Consider the following 24,815-nt stretch of genomic DNA (forward strand, 5'->3'; position numbering starts at 1 on the left):
AACTCGGTTTGTTCTCACTGGAACGACAGAGGTTGAGGGGCGACCTGATAGAGGTCTACAAAATTATGAGGGGCATAGACAGAGTGGATAGTCAGAGGCTTTTCCCCAGGGTAGAGGGGTCAATTACTAGAGGCCATAGGTTCAAGGTGAGAGGGGCAAGGTTTAGAGTAGCTGTACGAGGCAAGTTTTTTACACAGAGGGTAGTGGGTGCCTGGAACTCGCTACCGGAGGAGGTGGTGGAAGCAGGGACGATCGTGACATTTAAGGGGCATCTTGACAAATACATGAATCGGATGGGAATAGAGGGATACGGACCCAGGAAGTGTAGAAGATTGTAGTTTAGTCGGGCAACATGGTCGGCACGGGCTTGGAGGGCCGAAGGGTCTGTTCCTGTGCTGTACATTTCTTTGTTCTTTTTGTTTTGAATGTATTGCCGCGGTTTCCATTCATTTTCAGTGCTTGCCGATCTTTTTATCAAAGGTGTTTTTTAAGGAAGTAGAAGAGATGATTACCTTGTTTCTTTGGGGGGGGGGGGCGGGGGGGGGGGAAGGTGGCCAGGATTAGGAAGGTGCTGTTACAGAGAGGACGGCAGTCAGGGGTGTTGGATTTCCTAAATTTATTGTATTATTACTGGGCAGCGAATGCTGAGAAGGTGCGGAGTTGGGTGAGGGGGTGACCCCCAGTGGGTTAGAATGGAGGAGAGTCTATGCAGAGGGTCGGGATTGAGGGCGTTGGCAACAGTGCCGCTCCCGATGGCCCAGGGAAATACACAGGGTGTCCGGTGGTAGTGGCGATGCTCAGGATCTGGAGGCAGTTGCGCCAGCACTTTAGGTTGTAGGCGGGGTCAAGGGAAATGCCGATTCGAGGGAATCATAGATTTGAACCTGGAAGTTGGGATGGGAATTTTCGGAGATGGAAGTGAGGGCATTAAAAATTTGTTTCTGGCAAGCTGTTTTGCGAAGTTGGAGGAGCTGGGGGTGAAATATGGATTGGGGCAGTGGGAGATGTTTAGATATATGCAGGTCCGAAATGCTGCCATGAAGGAGGTACAGAGCTTTGCAATTGCACCGGCCCCCACACTGTTGGAAGAGATATTGACGGCGGGGGGGTTGGAGAAAGAGGTGGTGTCGGCGATTTATGGGGTTATTCTGGGAGAAGATAAGGTATCACTGGATGGTGTAGCCATCTGGGATGGCCACTTTCGGTATACAAAATTGACACGCAGAGAGACTCTCGGGAAATATGGACAATACTAGGCAACAAGCAGGCACAGAGCCTGAATGTATATTTGGGAAGCAGTCAGCAGACGGAATCGGAACTCTGGGTCGATTTACATATTGATGGCCCATCTCCGAGGAACAAAGGACTAATACTCAGGTAGCCGATACTGTCTCAGACATCCCGGCGCCGCTACCCCAACCAAAAGACACAAACAAAGCAAGGCCAACGACCACCTAGGACACTCCCAGCCATCAGGGCACCCGCCTCTTTATTGGTTAGATCAATGACAATGATCAAGAAGCTGCCCAATTAATTGAGACCAAGTTTAAGGCCCGCCTAAAAGCGCGCGAAGCCCCTCCAAGTGTAAGAAGGAACCCCCATCAAAGATTCAACCTCTTGGATTCGGCTTTCAAGCGGAGAGACCCATCCACCAGCATCAGTTCAAGGTCAACGCTCGCTACCAGACGGACGACCTTAGCTGTACTCCTGTTACCTCTTCGAACCCAACAGCCTCAGATCTGAACAACGGCCATTGTGCCTCTGACCTAAGTGGGCACCCGAAGTTAAGTATAAGTGTTAGTGATAGAGATACTTTAGTTTGTAGCATTATTGTGCATGAGTAGATATTACTATGTGTAAATAAATACCATTGACTTTGAACTAACGAACTGGTGTATTGGCTCTTTGATCAGTATTCGGGTTGAACCTTGTGGCGGTATCGAGCGATACCTGGCGACTCTGGAAGTATACTCATAATTAGGATTAAGAAAGGCGATCATATTGACTGCTATATGTATAGCAAGTAATCAGAGCAACAATGGGATTAAGGAAAAGTGAGAGGAAGAGATGGCGGAGGGCACGGAGGAGGGGTTGTGGTGTGAGGTGCTACGGAGGGTGAATACGTCAACATCATGTGCGAGATTGAGGCTGATACAGCTGCAGGTGGTGCATAGGGCGCACCTCACAAGTGCGAGGATGAACCGAGGGGGCGGAGGATGTTTGTGTAGGCAATGGCGGGGGGCGGGGGGGGGGGGGGGGCGGGCACAAATCACGTTCATATGTTTTGGTCCTGCCCAAAACTGGAGGGGTATTGGAGGGAGGTCTTCAGGGTAATCTCAAAGGTGGTGCACGTGAGATCGAATGAGGTTCCCTAGAAGCCATATTCGGGGAGTTAGATCGGCCGGAGTTGGAAGGCAGTTGTCGGAGGCAGTTGTCTTAGCCTTCGCCTCGCTCATTGCCCGAAGGCGGATTCTGTTGGGGTGGAGGTTGGCTTCCCCGCCCTGTTCCTCGGCATGGTGGGGGGACCTGCTGGAGTTCCTAACACTTGAGAAAGTAAAGTTCGAGTTGAGGGGGCGGATGGAAGGATTCTACAACTCATGGGCCTTGTTCACCATGTATTTTCACGAATTGGATGACATTGAAAATTGGGGGGGGCGGTTGGAATGTATAAATTAATGATGATTCTTTTTCATTGGTGTTTTGTATTCAAAATGTTTGGAGCTGTTTGAGGGTGGGTGGGATGAGGGGATTGTTGGCTTGGGGATTGTCATTGTATTTGCTGTTATTGTTAATTAGTTGTTGTTGTAAATGTGATGAAAATGTGAAAAAGGAGAATAAAAATAATTATTACAATTTTTTACTTTAAATAAACCCTTTCCCACTATTAGGTGTAATAGTGGAACAGAAACTGCTGTAAGTATTGAATATATATTGTGGTGTTCCAATTACTTTAAATAGTTTAGGGGCTGGTTTAGCACAGTGGGCTAACAGCTGGCTTGTAATGAAATGAAATGAAATGAAAATCACTTATTGTCACAAGTAGGCTTCAAATGAAGTTACTGTGAAAAGCCCCTAGTCGCCACATTCCGGCGCCTGTTCGGGGAGGCCGGTACGGGAATCGAACCGTGCTGCTGGCCTGCCTTGGTCTGCTTTAAAAGCCAGCTATTTAGCCCAGTGTGCTAAACCAGCCCCTGCAAAACAAGGCAGCAGTGCGGGTTCAATTCCTGTACCTGCCTCCCCGACCAGGCGCTGGAATATGGCGGCTAGGGGCTTTTCACAGTAACTTCATTGAAGCCTACTTGTGACAATAAGCGATTATTATTATTATCAATCCCCTCAATTGCCATTGTGTCTTTGCCTTGCTTTAACTCGCAAGTTTTAGCAGAACGTGGAAAGCTGTGGATGTGATGTTAAGTTTAAAAGTGTGTGGATATACTGACCCAATTGAGCAATGAGCATGTGTTAGTGGTAACTCACATCAAGGGAATGCATGCAAAATATGCATTTGAGCTAAATGCAGAACTCAGTAGGTCGAAGCAGACTTCCCAACATGCCCGTACATTTTAATATCCCACCTGGACTCTAATCCTCCAGGTGAACACTCCCTTGAATGAAGCTCGACTGTGATAGCTGCCATTAGTCAGCACTCATTGCCCTGGTTCACGTGAAGGTTTGCCACTTGGATACGGTGTTAGAGAATCCATTCACTGCACTGGAACCTGGCTCAGTCAGACTGGATAAACACATGAGAAACAAGGGCAGGACACAACAAACAGGGACATACGATAGATACAGTTGGGAAGTTCTGCTTTATAGTATGTGCAGTACAAAACATTCAATCCCCCTTCAAATCACCATCTGGCATCGTGTAATGAATTGCATGGGCAGAAATGACTAAGTAGGGGAGTCTTCACATTGCATCAGTATTCTACAATATATAAGCAAATGATCAATTTATAAAATAGTTATGAGTAGATGTGAGAATGTTATAAAATTGTGAGAAATAATAGTTAAAGAAGGAATGCTGAGGTTGTGGTTTCTGAGGAATAAGGTTTGCTCTCTCTTTGTCCCAAGTTCAGGGAACTCTTCAGTTCTTGTGGGAGATAAAATACAACACAGTCAATAGCTTATCGTTCTCCAAAAGGGTTCTACCGAGGTTACAGAGCTTCTTCAGAGACAGGTCTCTTATGGACAAACCAGATTTTGATCACATAAAGTCACAATCAACATTAAATAAATGAGATGGTCTGACAAGAGACAAGTTATAAGGTAATATCAGGGGCAAGGGGAGGCTGGAAAATGAGATGTCGACTTTGTGTATCTATCTGCCCCTTGGATAATTGAATGGAAAGACATGATTGAATGAGCGATTAACATGAGACGGCCACCAACTCCTTGAAAATAAGGTAGATAAATGGGTAGTCAAGAAAGCGAAGACACACAGAAAAGGACAAGGCTAAAGCCTTTTGGCAGCCTGAAGAGATAGTTACATCTGGCAGCAGAGACCAGGCCATTCAGTTTGTCTGATCTGAGACCAGTAAACCTTCTCACCTGTCACGGGTTGAATGTCTACCCCATACATTCTGATCAGGTGTTGTATTTAAACTGTTACTCTCGATAAACCACTTTAAACCTATAATTAAACTGTGTGAGGAATGTAGGAAATGTTTTTTGGATTGTATTAAAAAAATCTGTTGCAGTAATGTTATTAAAAGCCTGCGTTAGGGTATAGATATATAAATCTGTTGCAGTAATAATTAAAAAAAAACTGATTGAACAAGCAGGCAGATGGTGGGCGAAATTCTCCCCCAACGGCGGGATGCCCGCCGACTGGCGCCAAAGCTGGCGCAAATCAGACGGGCATCGCGCCGGCAAAAAGGTGCGGAAGTCTCCGCATCTTTGGCGGCCTAGCCCCAACATTGAGGGGCTAGGCCGACGCCGGAGGGATTTCCGCCCCGCCAGCTGGCGGAAATGGCGTTTGTTGCCCCGCCAGCTGGCGCGGAAATGCGGCGCATGCGCGGGAGCGTCAGCGGCCGCTGTCAGTTTCTCCGCGCATGCGCGGGAGCGTCAGCGGCCGCCGAAAGTTTCCCGCGCATGCGCAGTGGGGAGAGTCTCTTCCGCCTCCGCCATGGTGGAGGCCGTAGCGGAGGCGGAAGGGAAAGAGTGCCCCCACGGCACAGGCCCGCCCGCGGATCGGTGGGCCCCGATCGCGGGCCAGGCCACCGTGGGGGCACCCCCCGGGGTCAGATCGCCCCGCGCCCCCCCCCAGGACCCCGGAGCCCGCCCACGCCGCCTGGTCCCGCCGGTAAATACCAGGTTTGATTTACGCCGGCGGGACAGGCAGTTTCTGGGCGGGACTTCGGCCCATCCGGGCCGGAGAATCCAGCGGGGGGTCCCGCCAACCGGCGCGGCTGGATTCCCGCCCCCGCCCAATCTCCGGGAGCGGAGACTTCGGCGGGGGCGGGGGCGGGATTCACGGCGGCCAACGGCCATTCTCCGACCCGGCGGGGGGTCGGAGAATGACGCCCGGTGTGTCTGCAAAAGATACAATAGTGGGGCGTCATTCTCCGACCCCCCAGAGGGTCGGAGAATGGCCGTTGGCCGCCGTGAATACCGCCCCCGCCGGTTGCCGAAGTCTCCGAAGGGAGAAAAGTCAGCGGGGCGTTAATGGCGCCGCTGCCGTCGGAGAATGGCACGGGTCTGCGCAAGGCAGCCGATTTTCGGCCTGCCGATATTCTCCCTTCCGGATGGGCCGAAGTCCCGTCGACGTAAACCTCTTTTTCATCGGCGTGACCCTGTGCTCCAGGTTCACGCCGACCAGCGTGGAGGTGAGTGACGGCCAGGGGGGTTGGCTCTGGGCAGGCGATGGCGTGGCCGCAGTCTGAATGTGTAAGGAGAGGTGTGTCTCGGGTTGTGTGTGTGTGTGTGTGGCGGGGGGGGGGGCGGTGGTTAGAGCGGGCTGGGCTCCGGGGGAGTGCCGGGAGGGGGGTCCGTGCTGGGGAGGGGGATGGAGGGGTCCGTGCCGGGGAGGAGGTTGGGGGGGGTCCGTGCCGGGGAGGGGGATGGGGGGTCCGTGCCGGGGAGGAGGTTGAGGGGGTCCGTGCCGGGGAGGAGGTTAGGGGGGTCTGTGCCGGGGAGGAGGTTGGGGGGGGGGTCCGTGCCGGGGAGGAGGTTGGGGGGGTCCGTGCCGGGGAGGAGGTTGGGGGGGTCCGTGCCGGGGAGGAGGTTGGGGGGGGGTCCGTGCCGGGGAGGGGGATGGGGGGTCCGTGGCGGGGAGGAGGTTGGGGAGGGGGTCCATGCCGGGGAGGAGGTTGGGGGGGTCCGTGCCGCGGAGGAGGTTGGGGGGGGGGTCCGTGCCGGGGAGGGGGATGGGGGGTCCGTGCCGGGGAGGAGGTTGGGGGGGGGGGGTCCGTGCCGGGGAGGAGGTTGGGGGGGTCCATGCCGGGGAGGAGGTTGGGGGGGTCCGTGCCGGGGAGAGGGATGGGGGGTCCGTGCCGGGGAGGAGGTTGGGGGGGGGTCCGTGCCGGGGAGGCGGATGGGGGGTCCGTGCCGGGGAGGAGGTTGGGGGGGGGTCCGTGCCGGGGAGGGGGATGTGGGGTCCGTGCCGGGGAGGGGGATGCGAGGGCAAGTGAGTTGGTCCACCTGGCCATGTGCCAGCCTTCAACAGTTGGACCCATGCGGTCCATGCCACCTGGCTGGGGGGAGGAGGGGATATGGGCAATGATGACATGTCGTCGTTCCCCTCCCCCCCACCAGGCCGTCATGTTTTCCGATCATCCAGCGATTTTGGCCGCCGTGGCGGGAGCCGCTAATGTCTATGTTGCCCTGGATGAGGAGGAGGAGGAGCGTGCCAGAGAGGCGGCGCAGGCTGCCGCAGAGGGACAGGCGGCAGCTGCCCAGGCTAGAGGGACACCTGACTGACAGGACGAGGAGGGGGAGGAGGACGTCGCGGCCCCACGGCAGCGGAGGCACCCGAGGGCGCCCCGTGTGTACCGGCCCCGGCAGTCATACCAGGACCTCACGGACCGGGAATGCAGGAGGAGACTCCGGATGAGGCGGGAAACCGTGGCACACATCTGCCAACTGCTGGCACACCTGTCACCGCGTGGCATTGGCGGGGGGGACCCTCTCCCCGTGTCCGTCAAGGTTACGGTGGCCCTGAACTTTTATGCAACGGGGTCATTCCAGGCACCGAGTGGGGACCTGTCCGGCATATCGCAGACATCGGTGCATCCGGGCAGTGACAGATGCCCTATATGCCATGGCGCACCGCTATATCCGCTTCCCCGTGGACCGGGCCAGCCAAGATGCCCGGGCCGTGGGCTTCTCTGCCGTGGCCGGGTTCCCCATGGTCCAGGGCGCGATCGATGGGATGCACGTCGCCGTGCGGCCACCTGCAGATAACAGGGCCGTGTTCACCAATAGGAAGGGGACCTATTCGATGAACATACAGGTGGTCTGCGACCACCGCATGATGATCCTGCACGTCTGCGCCCGTTACCCATGCAGTGTACACGACTCATACATGTTGTCGCGGTCATCCATCCCCGGCATGTACGAGGGACGCCATCCCCGGCTGAGGGGCTGGTTGCTGGGGGACAGGGGCTACCCATTGCGATCGTGGCTGATGACGCCTATACGGAGGCCACGCAATGAGGCGGAGAACTGCTACAATGATGCCCATGTAGCGACAAGGGGAGTGATAGAGAGGTGCTTTGGCGTGCTGAAGATGCGTTTCAGGTGCCTGGACCTCTCTGGGGGCGCCCTCCAGTATCGGTCAGATAGGGTTGGCCGCATCATTGTGGTGTGCTGCGTCCTGCACAACATAGCCCAGCAGAGGGGCGATGTGCCGCAGGCAGAGGAGGGCGGAGTGGAAGAGCAGCAGGAAGATGCGCAGTCCTCCCCAGATGAGGGGGATGGGGGTAATGGTCAGGGCAGACGGGGTAGACACAGGCGGGTGGCTGTCCACCATTACCGGCTGGCCCAGCGGGCACGGGACAGACTGATAGCCGCCCGCTTCACTGACTAGATGGGCGTGGGAATCGGGTAGTATGGCCACAGTCCGCACACCATGGCAACAGCCGACCACCCACACCCCCCACCCATCCACCCACCCAGTACCCTCACCCCCCTCCCCAACCCCACCCACCCCACCCGCATGCACACCACCCCCCCCCATTCCCGATCCACCTGCGACACAACGGGCCGGGCTCACACAGTTGCGGGTGGACGCGTGTCTATTGCAGGCCATGGAGGATGATGACAACCCGCCCTGCGGTGAGCTCCTGGCTCCACATCGTTGGACTATGTCTGACCCATGGCCACAGTACCACCATCCACCCGGACCATCCCTGCATGCGGCTGTGACACTGCAGCGCACAGTCCCGTCCTCTGCCCGGGGGATGTTGATGGCGGCCCAGGGGGAAGGGGGCAGACTCACCTGGGGCTGAGGTAAGACCACCCCTCACACACACACTTGCGCTCAACGTACATGACACCCCCGCACGCTTTGGACAGAGCACAAAGGCAGCTTCTGTAGGTGTAACATTGACTTTAATAACCAAAGGAGTTCATGCACGTGCCCTAGCCCCTAAAACTCATCTGTACCCTGCACCCGTGCCAACTTACTCAGTGTCTAATTGTTTGGCCTTACGGGCCCTTTGACTACGTCTACGTGGTTCCCCAGACGGTACAGCAGTACTGGAGGTGGACTCCTGTGATTCCTGCCCTCTGACACTGGATCCCTTTGGCGGCCGTTTCCTGGGGCGTCCTGGCCTAGATGGGCCAGGCTGCAGCCCGGGCGACTGGGATGGCGAGCTGCCAGCCTGTCCTGCCCGTTGCCCACCCGATGCACCTGGGACGGAAGGGGGGGAGTCCGAGGTGTCGCGGTGTACCGGGACCTCCCCTACATGGGGAGCCGGGACGGACCACACCACCTCCTCCTCCCTCGGGGTGCCCGATGGCCCCCAGGCCTCTACATGGGTGGGGGATGCGAACGGACTGGCCATCCGACGCCCCCCGACATCTGGCGCTGCCAGTCCTGGAGGCCCGTGCTGGTATCGACAGGGGTCTGCAGGTTTGCAGCCATGGAGCCCAGGGTGTTGGCCAACCCTGTCTGTGACAGTGCGACGCCGTCTCGCACATGGCCACTGGCGCCGATATCCTCAGCGATGGCCTGCAGAGACTAGGCCATGGCCTGCTGAGACTGGGCCACGGCCTGCAGAGACTGGGCTATGGCGTTGAGCGCCTCTGCCATCTGGCGCTGGCACTGGCTCATGGCCTCCTGTGAGAGGGCAGCCATGTCCTGGACCACAGACGCCGCCTGCACAGAAAGCCCCAGGCCTCGCAAACCGTTCCCCATGTCTGACACCGTCGCACCCATTGCCTCCACCGCGGACGCCACCCGTGCGGTGTCAGCCTGGGTGGCACGCATGACCGGCACCACTCCCAGCTCCTGGACGCGGGTGGACTCCTCCACCTGCGACTGCAGCCGCCGCAAGCCGGCCGTCACCCTCTTCGCTCGTCTCCGGGTCGGTGGTTGCATCGGATCTATGTGTGGGTGTGGTAACTCCAGGAACCCGGGATCCATCTGGGCGGCAGATGTTCGCTTGGGCTGGGCTGCCGTCCGACCGCCCGGCCCCACTGCTGCTCCTACCTCCACCTGCTGTACCGGGACGGCTGTGTTGTGCGCACCAGTGAGTGTAGCAGACGCCTCATCACTAAAGTGCCCAACCGAGGTGAGTGTTTCTGCGATGGTGGAGGGTGTTGGTGACAGCAGTGGCGTTGTGTCGTGCTCTTCGTCCCACCCTGAGTCCATGGCACTTTGGGGTGGGGGTTCGTCTCCACCCATCCTCTCTGAGTCACTGTCCGGTATTTCGTCTTCCTGGGTAGTGCTGTCCCGGGTAGGGGTGTCCTGGGGAGTGCTGTCCCGGGTAGTGGTGTCCCGGGTAGTGGTGTCCTGGGTAGTGGTGCCCCGGGTAGTGGTGTCCTGGGTAGTGGTGTCCTGGGTAGTGGTGTCCTGGGTAGTGGTGACCTGGTTCGGATGTGACGGGGGCCTGTGGCTGACCCCTCGTCGCTGGGTGGTCGCTCCCGCACGTGACGGGGTTGTCGTCTCCCTGTTGCTCCAGGTCTCTCCGTCTCCCGTGGTGTGCGGGGGGCATCCTGCGGGCGTCGCATGCTGGAGGGTCCGTGTCTCTCCGTCTCCCGTGGCCTCCGAGGGGCATCCTGCGGGCGGTCTGCATCTGCGGGGATGGGTGCCTGGACATTTGGTCCTGCGATACACAATGAAGCATGCATGGTTAGACATCAGGCAGTGATCAGGTGATATGGGGGAGGGGGATATGGGGGAGGGGGGGATATGGGGGAGGGGGGATATGGGGGAGGGGGATATGGGGAGGGGGGTATGGGGGAGGGGGATATGGGGGTGATATGGGGAGGGGGGATATGGGCGAGGGGGGATATGGAGGAGGGGGGATATGGGGAGGGGGGATATTGGGGAGGGGGGATATGGGGGAGGGGGATATGGGGGAGGGGGGATATGGGGGAGGAGGGATATGGGGGAGGGGGATATGGGGAGGGGGGGATATGGGGAGGGGAGATATGGGGAGGGGGGATATGGGGGAGGGAGGGATATGGGGGAGGGGGGATATGGGGAGGGGGATATGGGGGAGGGGGGATATGGGGGAGGGGGGATATGAGAGAGGGGGGATACGGGGAGGCTCACCCTGCCTGCTCTGACGAGGTCGTTCACCTTCCCAGCTGCTGTCCAACACACTGTCCAACAGACTGTGTTCACCTTCTTGTGGCACTGGGTGCCTGTCCGTGGTGTCAGGGCCGCAGCGGTGACGGCCTCTGCCACTTTCCTCCACAGACGCCGGCTGTGGCGTGGGGCAACTCTGCGGCCATGCCCGGGATACAGGGCGTCCCTCCTCTGCTCCACCGCGTCCAGGAGCGCCTCCACATCCCGTGACTCGAACCTCGGGGCTGAGCGGCGGCCAGCCATCCAGTCGGGTGTCCCGGTCAGGTGTTCCGGTCGGGTGGGGGGGAGCAGCGCGGCCATATGAGCCGTCACGCCGTGCGGCGCGTATGACGCTACACGGCGTGAACCACATGCGCAAGCGCGGATCCCGTTACGTCGCTGCTAGCCCATTTCGGGCCGGAGACTTTCGACCCATTTTTCCGACGTGACGCAAGTCGGATTTGCGCCGTTTTTTGCGCCGATCGGCGGACTTTCCGCCGATAACGGAGAATTTCGCCCATGATCTTCCAAAAGTGAGATAATCATTCATTCCAACCATGTACTTGTTTACAATGAGATTCTTAATGGAACATTGTTATAATTGCTGGAGATTCCCCGGAGAGTAGATAATTTAAGGTTTTGGGGTGGATTCTCCGCCCCGTGATGCTGGAAACCTGGATCGTGATTGAGCTGAGCATCGGGCGCCTGCCATAAATCAGGGTTGGTGCAGGCTGCCGAACCGACTGCCATGCTCCGGGTCACACTGATGGTGACAACACGCCCTGCGCCGGATTACGAAACCTGTGTTTGCATGCGTTAGCATACCATTCATGACAACTGGTTAGACTCCTCAAACGTTTGAGAAATCTGTTAGTCCTGATCAAATCTTAGTGGTATCAGAAGTAGGATAACGGATATAGAAGTTACAGATCTTGATTTGTTTAGTTTGTGAGAACACTGGGATTGGATAGGAAAAAAAGCAAGAACTGCATGGACAGTGAAGGGAGTCTTGACATTTTAGCAGTTTTATACATGATCTGCATGTGGCTGTCAGTTTCTCCAATTATCTGTGGAATGAATCATACCCTTGTGCGTACGGTTCCCTGGTGCACACAGCCTTCCAGCACCTTGCCCCAGTTTGTTCTTCGGATGCAGGTGGCAAAAGCGAGTCAGCAAGGCTGAGTGCAATAAAACTCAACCACTTATTTTGGAACTATAATCCTAGAATGGTCTCAAATCTTCTCAGATTTTTGAGCACACCTGTAGACACAAAAGCAAAGGGAAGAAAACACATTTGAGACGATTCAAGGTGGTGCAGGGGATGGTCCTAAAAACAGCCTACATTATGGACACGTTGCACGAGGAGTTCCTGGAAGCTGTATTAAAATCATAGAATTTACAGTGCAGAAGGAGGCCATTTGGCCCATCGGTTCTGCACCGGCCCCTGAAACAGCACCCGACCTAAGCCCACACCTTCACCCTATTCCTGTAACCCAGCAACCCCACCTATCGTTTGGATACCACGGGGCAATTTAGCATGACCAATCCACCTAACATGCACATCTTTGGACTGTGGAAGGAAACCGGAGCACCCGGAGGAAACCCACGCAGACACGGGGAGAACTTGCAGACTCCGCACAGACAGTGACCCAAGCCGGGAATCGAACCCAGGTCCCTGGCGCTGTGAAGCAACACTGCTAACCACTGTGCTACCGTGCTGCCCAGTATTCCTGTCCCTAACTCAGGGATCCTGACACCAACACAACACAACTTGCACCTAGAAAAATAACCGCTTGGTTGAGGTACTTGGAGGCTGTGTCAAAGAGGAGAAAAAAATATTGAAAAATATTCCATATATTTTGTCTGCAGCAAATAGAAAATTTCACCCCCAAGTTATTTACATTTGTGTTAAATGTCTCTGATTCAGGAATTGCCTCCAGCAACGGAGAGAGATGGAAACAGCTTCGCAGATTCACTCTCAGCACGCTGAAGAATTTTGGAATGGGGAAAAAGAGTGTTGAACAGCGGAACCTGGAGGAAGCCCAGTTTCTAGTTACAGCTATTCGAAATAAAAAAGGTTTTTGAATAGAATACTGGAGGAATTTCATTTTCAAATCCAAGTCGAGTTGCTATTTTTTTTCAAGTTCCAAACCAAAGATAGGCGTGAAACCGAGTGATAGGATGTGGCATGGAAATGGTACAAGGGTTAGTGAAGAGTTCACGGTCCAAAATTATCTTTGCCCTTGATGGACAATTAAATGATATAATAAAAATCAAAAAAATTTATATTACCCAATTCATTTTTTCCAATTAAGGGGCAATTTAGCGTGGCCAATCCACCCACTCTGCACATCTTTGGGTTGTGGGGGTGAAACCCACGCAGACACGGGGAGAATGTGCAAACTCCACACGGACGTGACCCAGAGCCGGGATCGAACCTGGGAACTCGGCACCGTGAGGCAGCAGTGCTAACCACTGTGCCACCGTGCCGCCCTGACCACCTTCACTTTTTGATACAGCAGTTGGATGAAGAAGTGGGAAAAGGACATTTGCTGTCTGTTTATCCCTCAAGAGTCTGGTCAGCACTTGGATCTGTGGCAATTAACTTGAGGTTTAAAGAAAGAAATATTCACCCTGGGCTTCCACCCCAGTCAATGTCCAGTGTCTCCTCACAGATGGATGTCAATTGAAGGCAGGTTTCTGTCCTGGTTGCAGTGATGCCTTCCCACACCACTGAATAACCTGTCTACATTAATGAAGAACTGGAGAGCTGCTCAAGCTCAACCCGGCAGGAGTCGTGCACTTCAGGAGAAAGGAAGAAAATAAAATGAATTAATTTTACATTGATCCCATGGATGAGGCGCTTCAGTATGTGCAGCAACTTGAGGTTGCTCTTCTTCGAGAACATAAGGTTAAGGGGGAATTTAAAAAAGATGTTCAAAATTCAGAGGAGTTTTGGGAGTACAAGTGAGTAGCATCCTTTTCTGGTGGGAGGTGGATCGATAATCAGAGGACACAGATTTAAGACATCTGCAAAGGGATTAGGGGAGATAACAAAAAGTTATGATCTGAGTCATTGCCTATCAGCATGTTGGCTGCAGACTCAATTGTACTCTTCAAAGGACAATTAGATATACAGTATATTTGAACAGCAAAACATTTCACAGCCCTGGGGAAACAGTGGAAGAGTGGGACCAATTGGATAGCTTTTCTCAAAAACCAGCACAAATGTCAGCCAACATTCCCAAGGTTTAAAAGAAAGTGAAGAGGTGGGATTTTCCGTTATAGCGGCAGAGTGTTGACAGCGTCCTAAACGCAGGAGCTTTTTACGACAGTGTCAGCGGGCTGCTAGGAACAGCGATCCTGCAGCGCACAAGGGGCCAGCACGGGCGCCACGTGAAGCGCGGGGGGAGCGGCCCCAGACTGGCGTCGGATACACGGGCTGCGTAATTGACGCAATGCCGCATTTCATCACATAAGTTGTGCGAGCGCCGCACACTGCCGATGCTTGCAAGATGGCCATCACTCGCCCTGCTACCCCGAGGTTTAGGGACCACAACCTTGACATGCTCCTGGCCGCGGTGGAGGATAGGAGGGCAGTCCTGTACACCGGCCTGGGCCGCAACATCCCGTGCAGCACCGCCCGGCATACGTGGAGGGAGGTGGGCCAAGCCGTCAGCGCTGTGGGGCACACCCCATCGACCAGCGACCAGTGCCGCAAAAAGCTGCATTACCTAATGAGGACAGCTAGGGTGCGTACCCAGCAAAGCCCGCACCCCTCTCCCAGGAGGATGGCACAACCCCCTCCCTGACCCCCATGGGCTGCACCCACCCATTCCAGCCACATTGGCAGGGCGCCATGTGCCCCTATGCCATCGTATTGCCAACAGCTGCGCTGCATGCGTCGGACCACCTAACACTGATGTTTGTTCCTCCCCAGGAGAAGGGCGCCCACAACCACAGGGAGCAGAAAAAAAACGGAGGGGGTCCATCCGTACTGCACCCTCTCACCGTCCATGAGCAGAGGGCACTGGACCTCGCAGGCGGACCCGAGGACTTGGAGGTTGCTAATTGCCAGGTCGGCGGCGCACCAACAAGTGAGACTCCCCTGCCTGACTCTACCCCCTCACCCCAGCCCCCCACTCCACACCCTCACCCCAGCCCCCCACTCCACACCCTCAGCCCAGTCCCCCACTCCACACCCTCACCCCAGCCCCCCACTCCACACCCTCACCCCAGCCCCCCACTCCACACCCTCACCCCATCCCCCACTCCACACCCTCACCCCAGCCCCCCACTCCACACCCTCACCCCAGCCCCCCACTCCACACCCTCACCCCAGCCCCCCATTCCACACCCTCAGCCCAGCCCCCCACTCCACACCCTCACCCCAGCCCCCCAGTCCACACCCTCAGCCCAGCCCCCCACTCCACACCCTCACCCCAGACCCCCACTCCAAACCCTCACCCCAGCCCCCCACTCCACACCCTCACCCCAGCCCCCCATTCCACACCCTCAGCCCAGCCCCCCACTCCACACCCTCACCCCAGCCCCCCAGTCCACACCCTCAGCCCAGCCCCCCACTCCACACCCTCACCCCAGACCCCCACTCCAAACCCTCACCCCAGCCCCCCACTCCACACCCTCACCCCAGCCCCCCACTCCACACCCTCACACCAGCCCCCCACTCCACACCCTCACCCCAGCCCCCGACTCCACACCCTCACCCCCCGTCCGCCTGTCTAACGATACATGCTGCCTTGTGTCTTACAGGACCAGCCGCCGGTTGTCCCAGGCCGTCCAGCATACCAGTACCAGGTCCAGTGGCCCCCAGGGACGCAGGCCACGGCGGGGAGGGCAGCCGTCACAGAAGCCCTGCCAGGACACGGACACCCAGGAAACTTACACACAGAGGACACCCAAAGGACGACACACCAGACACCGACACAGAGAAGACGGACACAGAAAGGACGGACACAGAGAGGACGGACACAGAGAGGACGGACACAGAGAGGACGGACACAGAGAGGACGGACACAGAGAGGACGGACACACGGAGGACGGACACACAGAGGACACCCAAAGGACGACACACCAGACACCGACACTGAGAGGACGGACACAGAGGACGGACACAGAGAGGACGGACACACAGAGGACGGACACACAGAGGACACCCAAAGGACGACACACCAGACACCGACACTGAGAGGACGGACACAGAGGACGGACACAGAGAGGACGGACACACAGAGGACGGACACACAGAGGACACCCAAAGGACGACACACCAGACACCGACACTGAGAGGACGGACACAGAGGACGGATACACAGAGGACGGACACACCGAGGACAGACACACAGAGGACAGACACACAGAGGACGGACACACAAAGGACGGACACACAAAGGACAGACACACAGAGGACGGACACACAGAGGACGGACACACGGAGGACGGACACACAGAGGACAGACACAGAGAGGACAGACACACAGAGGACGGACACAGAGAGGACGGTCACACAGAGGACGGACACACAGAGGACGGACACACAGAGGACGGACACACAGAGGACAGACACAGAGAGGACGGACACACAGAGGACGGACACACAGAGGACGGACACACAGAGGACGGACACACAGAGGACAGACACACAGAGGACGGACACAGAGAAGACGGTCACACAGAGGACGGGCACAGAGAGGACGGACACACAGAGGACGGACACACAGAGGACAGACACACAGAGGACGGACACAGAGAAGACGGTCACACAGAGGACGGGCACACAGAGGACGGACACACAGAGTACGGACACACAGAGGACGGACACACAGAGGACGGACACACAGAGGACAGACACACAATGGACGGACACACAGAGGACGGACACACAGAGGACTGACAGACCGGACACTGATACACAGAGGGGGGCGACACAGGGACCTTCAGGCCAAGGGTTGACGCAGGAGATCCTGGACTTTGGCTCTGATGGCTACATGGACTTTTCATCACTGCTGTCTCCCACACCCTCCTCCATTGCAGAGACTCACCTCAGTTGGCAATTTAGTGATGAGGCTTCCGGGATGCTCACTGGGGCGCACCACACAGCCGTACCGGTATAACAGGTGGAGGTAGGAGCAACTGTGGGGCCGGACGGTCGGAGGGCAGACCGGCCCCAGCAACCATTAGCCACCCAGACGGGTCCCAGGTTCCTGCAATTACCACAGCCACCCAGAGACCCGATGCAGTCAGACACCCAGAGACTAGACAACGGGATGACGGCTGGCTTCCAGTAGCTGCAGACACAGGTGGAGGAGACCATCCGCGTCCAGGAGCAGCGAGTGGTGCCGGTCATGGCTTCCACCCAGGCCAACACCACACGGGTGGCGTCGCGGTGGAGGCAGAGGGGGCAAAGGTGTCGGACATGGGTCAGGTTATGCAAGGCATGGGGCTTTCTGTGCAGGCGGCATCCGTGGCCCAGGACAGTGCTGCCCTCTCACAGGCAGCCATGTGCCAGAGCCAGCTGGAGGTTGCAGCGGCTCTCCGCAGTGTGGCCGGGTCTCAGCAGGCCATGGCTGAGAGCATCGGCGCCATAGCCCAGGTGCTGGTTGGTGTCGCACAGGCCCAGAGGGAGGTGGCGCTGTCCCAGGCAGTGATGGCCCACTCCCTGAGCTCCATCGCTGCTAATGTTCAGACCCTGGTCGATACCATAGCGGGCCTGCAGGACTGGCAGCAGCAGGTGTCGGTGTTGCCTCGGGGCATGTCTGCGCTCGCACCTCCCTCCCATGGAGAGGCCATGGGGCCACCGGCCCCCGAGAAAGGAGGGGGTGCTGGGACCCGTGCCGGTGACTCCTGCAGGGGAGGTCCCGGAACACCGCTGCACCTCGGACTCCCCCCATTCCGTCCCTGGTGCATCTGGTGGGCAGCGGGCAGAAAAGGGTGGCACCACGTCATCCAGGATGCCTGAGGGAAGCCTGGCCATCCGGCCGCGCCGCCTCAGGAAACAAGCGCCAACGGGGACCCAGGTCGCAGGGCAGGAGTCTCAGCAGTCCGCCTCCGCTGCTGCTGTACCGTCTGGGGAACCACAGAGACGTAGTGATAGGGCCCGTAAGGCCAGCAAGTTAGATACCTAGTAAGTTGGCACAGGTGCAGGGCACAGCTTAGTTTAGGGGCGAGGGCACCTGTATATAACCTTTCTAATTAAACTCACTGTCACACCAATGCAAGTTGCCTTTGTGCTATGTTCGATGCTTGTGGGGCCGGGTAGGGGACTGAGTGCCACTGTGGTGGAACACTGAGCCCCGGTGGGTGTAATGTGCCCCTCCCCCCCACCCCAGATGTCCATGCCAGCCCTCCCCCAGCAATTCAACAGGGCCATGTGATGGAGTGTCCAGCACACATACAAGGACCACCCAGGTGGAGGGTATAACTGTGGCCATGAGTCAGACATTATCTTACGGCTTGGAGCTCAGAGCTCAGCGCAGAGCAGGTTGTCATTATCCTCCATGGCATGGACCACACCCGCTTCCACAAGCAACCGTGTGAGCCGAGCCCATTGTGCCACAGGTGGATGTGTAATGGCGGGATGGTGTGGGAGGGGTGGTGTAGGAGGTGCGTCTCATGGGTGTTTTGGGAGGTGGGGGTGGTGGGTGATGAGGTGGCGCAGTACAGTGGTGTCAGTGCCTCTGCTCAGCAAACCCCCACCCCCCTAGTTGGTGAAACGTGCGGCGATCAACGTGTCCCATGCTCGCTGGCCCTGCCAGTGGCGTCGTGCAGCCTCCCGTCCATGTCCAGCCCCCATGTCCCTCCATTCACGCCCCCTCCCCATTCTCCTCATCTGGAGAGGCATGCTCTTCCTCGTGCTCCTCCTGCCCCTCTGCCTCCCCCTCCTCCTCCTTCAGCACATCGCCCCTCCGCTGGGCTATATTGTGGAGGACGCAACATACCACAACGATGTGGCCGGCCCTCTCCGACGGGTACTGGAGGATAGGTCCAGGCACCTGAAGCGCATCTTCACCAGCCCGAAGCACCTCTCGATCACACACCTGGTCGCTGCATGGGCATCGTTGTATCGGGTCCCCGCATCGGTCTGTGAACTCTGAACAGGCGTCATCAGCCACGATCGCAACTGGTAACCCCTGTCACCCAGCAGCCATCGTCGAACGTGTTGGCTACGAATGATTGCGCCAGGTTAAACGGGTCATGCACCCTGCCTGGGTAACGGGCGCAGACGTGCAGGATCCTTGTCACTGACCACCTGAACGTTCATGGAGTAGGACCCCTTCCTGTTCATGATCACGGCCCTGTTATCTGCTGGTGGCCCCCCGGACCATGGGTATCCTGGCCACGGCAGTGAAGCCCGCTGCCCGGGCATCCTGGTGGGCACGGTCCACAGGGAACTGAATGTAGCGCTCCGCGGTGCCATACAGGGCGCCTGTCACTGCACGGATGCATCGGTGCACCGATGCCTGGGAGATGCCCACTCGGCGAGTGGAACGACCCCGTCGCATAGACGTTCAGGGGCACCGTCACCTTGACGGCCACCGGGAGTGGGTGTCCACCCCCAGTCCCATGCGGTGCCAGGTGTGCCTTCAGATATGGGCGACGGCTTCCCGGCTCATCCAGAGTCTCTGACTGCATGCCCTGTCCGGGAGGGCCTCGAATGACATGCGGCACCAGTAAACACGAGGCCTCATCAGGCGCCTCCGTCGCCGTGGCTTCATTTCCTCCTCCCCCTCTCCTCCTCCTCCTCATCGGTATCCTCATCCTCGTCGCGGTCCTCCTCCTTCTCCCCTCCAGCCTGAGTGGCTGCGACCTGCCCCTCTGCAGCCCATTGATCTGCTGCAGCCGCCACAGCCTCTCTGAGCCACCTGCGCTGACGCTGCCACAGGGCTGCATGCAGGGCAGCGGCCCACGCCACGGTGGCCAACATCGCTGGCTGGTGCCCAAACATTATGATCTGCAGGGGGTGGGAGGTAGACAACAAGTTTAACCATGGTGCATGACCCTCTCCACAACCAGAAGCCATGGGCTACGTGGCTGCCCTGGTTGGCAGTTTGCGCCCCAGCCACGCAGGCCCCCCACCCCCGTCCACCCCCTTGGTGTTCCGACTCCTGTTGCCTATCCCTCCTGCCAGCGCCACCGTTGAATGGCGCAGCCCTCACCGGGGGATGCCGTGGCTGCGGCCCTGGACTTATGGAATGCCGCCACCTGGGGGGGTCCGGCACCGATCCGCACGGCCGGGAGGCCTGCGCTCAGCAAGTGCCCGGGGTCGGTGCCCATCAGCCTGGCCGCCGTAATGGCGTCCGTGGCTTTGGAACCACCCTACCATGGCGGGCAGTTCCCGGCTGGCAGGGCTGTCCTCCCCACACCCGCACCAGAACCTGGAGGGCCTCCCCCCCCGCGCCAGCCATAGCCGTGCCCGTCCCGCCAGCCCTGGGTCCCCCCACGCCAACCCCTATCTCCTGCTGTCGCATTGTCAGCCAGCACGACTGGCTGACGATTTTTAAAACCCCATTAGAACCGCGCCGGCGTGACCGCGGGACTTCGGCTCAGCCGGGCCATAGTATCGCTGGGAGCCCGGAGAATCCTCATCGGACCACCTCAGGCGATTCTCTGGGCCGCGCGGCACCTTTCATGACCACACCGTTTGACCTCGTTTGGAGAATAGCAAAACGGCGTTGGACCGGCGTTGTGCGACTTTCTGTCGTGAACGGCGATTCTCCGAACCGGCGAGGGCTCGGAGAATCCCACCCAAGGTAGCTCAACTATTAATAACAATGAGTGACTGAGGTGCACAAACTAGAAATGCTCCAGGTTTAATCCCCCGATCTTGATTGGTCTCAGCTAGAGTGTTGGTGGGATCTCTACAGTGCGCTTCAGCACATTGGAAGATTATGAAGTAAAACCAGTTACTTGACCCTAATTTGACTCCAGTGATACCCTCCCCGACTGGGAACGCAGGTAGATGGACACTGAAAGAGGACAGATTTAAATTCAGATACGACGGCTCCCCTAATCCAAAAGCCAATTGACACTGGGAGGAAATTGTGCCTCATTGTGCCTGCTTTCCGGCCACAAAGTGGGGACAAAAAAGGTTTGCCTCTGGATGCTCAACTGTAGCTAACCAGAAACATGGTGATGAGCTCCGAGGCCCAATTTCAAACAAGTCTCAGACGTCCAGCATTCACACTGAAGTCATCTATTTTGGCCCTGAAACTGGAATAAAACCAATTTTCTGGCCGCTGTTTGTAGTGATCTGCATACCTGTATATATACAAGGGGTCAATATAAATGCACTACAACTAAGCAATCACCAAGGGGAGCACAGGAGATGTATAAATATGGACAGACAGGAAGTCAGGGGGCACTCTTAACAGAAGCAGCAGCTGGTGAGCAGGACACAGACAGGCAGCTCAGATGGAACATAGTATAAGCGTTGGGGAGAGAACAAACTCACACAATAAAGCATCTACTTCAACTGTAAGACTACGAGCTTTATTCAGACATAAGGAATAAGACATGGTACCAGGTGACTTCAGAACGCTTACTAGAAGATTACACAAGATGCAGACAAAGAAAGATTGAAAGAACAAGAAAACACGTACCGGACATTCGACGTGGGGAGACTTCGCTGATTCAATGAAACGCGTTGGAACTCCACCGAAGCTGAAAACAACCGGTACTTTAAGTCATAGATGGAAAAGTTGTAAACAAATGTTCGAAAATATATCATAGCTAATGATTTGAGAACAGCCTCGGAAGAAACAAAAATAGCACTGCTCCTAGCAGACATGAAGCTAGAGAAATCTATAACGGCTTTAAATACTTGAAAGGTGAGGACAACATCAAATTAGAAGTAATACTCAAAAAATTTGAAGATCACTGTAACACCAGTAACAATGCTACTTTAAGACATTCAATGCTTGGAGACCAAATTGCACAGGGAATGAGTGAAGCAACACTCAAACAATCATTACCAGAACTGAAAGGTTTAACGCTGGAAATCGCGATTGAAAAGTGCAGATCGAAAGAAAAAAGTAACATTGACTTTTCACCGAGAGAAATCCACGTTAAAATGGCGTCTGAGCACATTTTAAAGTCCCCGGGGAACAAAAGACGCAAATCGGGTTCTGTGCATGCACTGGAAACCGAAGACACGCACGCGCAGTCAAAACCAGCCGTTTTGCGCGAAGACCGTTCTGCGCATGCGCAAGCCGCATATGCGCAGTTGAACAAAAACAGCACACCGTTCGAGGACGGATCTGCGCATGCGCACAGTAAAGGAAAATCGATTTGCACATGCGCAATCGATTGGTACGCATGACGTCAGGACCGTGATGATGTCAGAAGACTCAGGCCACGCCCACTGAAAGGGTAAATGCCCAAAAATCACAAACAAGACTCTTAAAGGCACATAACCAAAAAATTCAACCTCAAAATGCACAACATTGCCTGAACTTCTACCAGCAGTTGAAACTAACTTTCACAGCACCCTGGAACAAGCAGTTTGCACCACCCAAAGTGAAGAGCACAATGACAAACCAGAAACCAAAGAAAATGATTTGTTCATTGATCATGAAGAGCACAATAACAAATCCAAAACAAAAAAATATGATTTGTTTATCGAAAAATACTACTCAGACATGGCTGAGTTATTCGGATATGCTAATCATAGTCTCAGCGACATGGTTGAAAAGCTCAACACGACTCTACTCATGGTACATGAATCCAATACCATGATGCAATGGCAGATTGTTGATACATTGGATGAGAGCAACCTGTCGAATGGCCAAGAAGAAAACAACGTCACACAGAGAGTACTGACCAACTCCGTTGAGAGAGCACAGATCGACTCCACAGAGAGGACACAACACGACTCCACACGGAGAGCGATGAAAGACTCCACAGAGAGCTCGTTGACAGACACCAAAATAGAAGCAATGAAAGACTCCATAGCGAACGCCATGCATGACCAAGACCATGAAGGTCTATCCACCTTATATGAGCACCCAGGAAAAGACAATGTATGTGAGAACAGTCACAATGTGATCACAATCGACATACAGGATGTGCAGGATCACAGCGAGACTGACAGATCTATGCTCGTCTGTACAGAAGCACTCAACAATCAGAATAGAGCTACTCATGAGTCCAGTGAGACCACGTCAATCGAAACCTCATCTATTCTAAACTACACACAAGAAAATGAAATCTTGAAAATTTTGACTCCAGAAGAGGAGCACCAAAAAACCAAAGATGATTCAAATGAACTAGAAATGACTCCAGAAGAGGAGCACCAAGAGACCACAGATGAAGCAGATCAACCAGAAATTACTCCAGACGAGGAGCACCAAGGAAGCAAAGAAGAGGAATAAAATCCACCACAAATGACTGATGTCACCAAGATCAATGCAACATCAGATCATTCTCACAATCCTCAAGAAGAAACGCTCAATGAAACATCAGGTGCAACAAAGGACACTGACACCAATAACTTTGAGAATTACCCAAATTATCCACGTGGAACAGTCATTGAGCGCAACAAGACCAAAAACCACAAGAAGCACAACAGAAACAAGAACAACAGCAACAATAAAAACAACAAGAAGTACAACAAGAACAACAACAAAAACTACAAGCACAACAAAAACTACAAGAACAAAATGAACAAGCATAACAAAGACAACAACAGCAACAACAAGCATGACAAAAAGAACAATGAAAACAACAAAAACAGAAACTACAAGCACAACAAAAACAACAAGAACGACTACAAAAACATCAAAGACAGAAATGACAGAAACAACAGCAATGAAACAACAACCTGTACAACATAGTACAGCTCTGCACATGAAGGACAATGCAACAGCACACTCCAAAACAATGACAAGAGTACAAACATACCATGGCATGACAACGAATCTGACAAATTCACATTTTCTCCAGAACAAACAAGCGCACCAGCTTTCAAGGCAGATGACATACTGAATCGATACCACAAGCACAGAAAAAAGTCCACGTCAGTCAACATCAGTGGTTCGATCATTCAAACACCTCATGATGATTTATTGGTTACTTAAAAACAAGAACACTGATGACATTCACAAAGAAATTACAATGTCAACATCACGTCATCAACAGAAGAAGAAAAAACTCAACTCAATAAATTCATAAAGTTGGACTCACTAACTTTTTTATTAAGATTGGACTCAGAAATATTAATTGGCTTTGTATAATAACCAATATCATCACAACTTGTACAGATATGCATATCATAATTAATCAAATTGTTTTGTCGAATTTTCTTTTAACACTGTACAAAAAATATGTAAAAGAAAAAAGGGGGGATGTAGTGATCTGCATATCTGTATAGACAAGGGTTCAATGTAAATGCACTGCACTTAAGCAATCACTGGAGGGAGCACGGGAGGTGTATAAATATGGACAGACAGGAAGGCAGGGGGCACTCTTCACAGGAACGGCAGTTGGTGAGCAGGATACAGACCGGCAGTTCAGATGTAACATAGTATAAGCACTGGAGAGAGAACAAACTCACACAATAAAGCATCTACTTCAACTGTAAGACTACGAGCTTTATTCAGACACAAGGAATAAAACACTGTTTACTTACATACTTATGAATATTAATATCTGTGAAATATTAATGTATTCCTCTGCTATTTGTGTAACACTGTACACTTTTATAAGTCACCTTCTCTTTCAATTATATCAGATACCTCACTTAGCCCAAACTTTCTGCTGAGATGTGCATCATCTAATATTATCTGTTCCTTAGTCTTTGGAGACCGGTTTGATTATGAAGATAAAAGGTTTCTCACATTGACGGAGATGATTTCAGAAAATATGCGAGTTTTAAGTGGCCCCTGGATACAGGTATTTCCCTTTCTTTTAAAATCATAATGTGACTGAAACAACTTAAACTGTCACATTTGCAGAAGATGCTCAAATAATGGGAGTGGCAGAGCGAGGAGCAGCTGGAGATTTGCAGAAGGATTTAAATTGATTATTTAACTGGGAAATAAATGACAACTTGAATTTAAAT

General features: G+C 54.7%; 1 protein-coding gene and 1 long non-coding RNA gene across 5 annotated transcripts in view; one reads left to right on the forward strand and one right to left on the reverse strand.

Annotated features, from left to right (window-relative positions):
* LOC140402296 (uncharacterized) overlaps positions 1–13,538 on the reverse strand; it is a 269,290-nt gene extending 255,752 nt beyond the window's left edge. For 2 of the 3 annotated variants that reach the window (XR_011938110.1, XR_011938115.1), the window contains exon 1: positions 3,576–4,374. This is a non-coding gene — a long non-coding RNA (uncharacterized lncRNA). Of the gene's footprint in view, positions 1–3,575; positions 4,375–13,371 lie in introns of those variants that run through there. The other variant, XR_011938111.1, reaches the window with a different exon arrangement.
* LOC140402293 (cytochrome P450 2C21-like) overlaps positions 1–24,815 on the forward strand; it is a 118,672-nt gene that overhangs the window by 60,199 nt on the left and 33,658 nt on the right. Inside the window, exons 3-4 of one of the 2 annotated variants that reach the window (XM_072489960.1) lie at positions 12,666–12,815; positions 24,486–24,646. In XM_072489960.1, coding sequence (XP_072346061.1) covers positions 12,666–12,815; positions 24,486–24,646 — 311 coding nt within the window. The remainder of the gene's footprint in view (positions 1–12,665; positions 12,816–24,485; positions 24,647–24,815) is intronic. The other variant, XM_072489961.1, reaches the window with a different exon arrangement.

Source organism: Scyliorhinus torazame, chromosome 25, assembly GCF_047496885.1.
Source record: "Scyliorhinus torazame isolate Kashiwa2021f chromosome 25, sScyTor2.1, whole genome shotgun sequence".
In the NCBI taxonomy this organism is placed as follows: domain Eukaryota; kingdom Metazoa; phylum Chordata; class Chondrichthyes; order Carcharhiniformes; family Scyliorhinidae; genus Scyliorhinus; species Scyliorhinus torazame.